Below are 779 nucleotides of genomic sequence, written 5' to 3' on the forward strand. Positions count from 1 at the left end.
TATCACTTACGTGTAGGAGGACTGTCACTTACATGTAGGAGGACTGTCACTTATAGGAGTACTGTCACACGTAGGAGTAGTGTCACTTGTAGGATGTCTGTCACATGTAGGACTGTCACATGTAGGAGGATGGTCACTTGCATGTAGGAGGACTGTCACTTACATGTAGGAGGACTGTCACATACATGTAGGAGGACTGTCACTTACATGTAGGAGGACTGTCATATGTAGGACTGTCACATGTAGGACTGTCACTGTCCTATGTAGGAGGACTCATATGTAAGACGACTGTCACATGTAGGACTGTCACATGTAGGAGGACTGTCATATGTAAGAGGACTGTCACATGTAGGTGCACTGTCACTTGTAGGAGGACTGTCACATGTAGGAGGACTGTCATTTGTAGGCGTACTGTCATATGTAGGACTGTCATATGTAAGAGAACTGTCACTTTTAGGAGTACTGTCACGAGCAGGAGGACTGTCATATGTAAGAGGACTGTCACATGTAGGAGGAATGTCACTTGTAGGACTCTCACTTGTAGGAGTACTGTCACATGCAGGATGACTGTCACTTGCAGGAGGACTGTCACTTGTAGGAGTACTGTCACATGTAGGAGGACTGTCACATGTAAGAGGACTGTCACTTGTAGGCATACTGTGATATGTAGGAGGACTGTCACATGTAGGAGGACTGTCACATGTAAGAGGACTGTCACTTGTAGGCATACTGTGATATGTAGGAGTACTGTCACATGTAGGAGGACTGTCACATGTAAG

The 779-nt window shown here is 45.7% G+C and overlaps 1 protein-coding gene across 1 annotated transcript; it reads right to left on the minus strand.

Annotated features, from left to right (window-relative positions):
* Nucleotides 1–251: 251 nt before the first annotated feature.
* LOC121379658 (regulator of G-protein signaling 3-like) lies at nucleotides 252–656 on the minus strand. Its single transcript, XM_041508307.1, has one exon. The coding sequence runs from the start codon at nucleotides 654–656 to the stop codon at nucleotides 252–254; it is 405 nt and encodes a 134-aa protein (XP_041364241.1).
* Nucleotides 657–779: the final 123 nt, after the last annotated feature.

Source organism: Gigantopelta aegis, chromosome 8 (genome assembly GCF_016097555.1).
Source record: "Gigantopelta aegis isolate Gae_Host chromosome 8, Gae_host_genome, whole genome shotgun sequence".
In the NCBI taxonomy this organism is placed as follows: Eukaryota; Metazoa; Mollusca; class Gastropoda; order Neomphalida; family Peltospiridae; genus Gigantopelta; species Gigantopelta aegis.

Excerpts from the sequence above, each read along its gene's own strand:
- LOC121379658 (XM_041508307.1), bottom strand. The coding sequence starts at position 656 with ATGCCTACAAGTGACAGTCCTCTTACATGTGACAGTCCTCCTACATGT.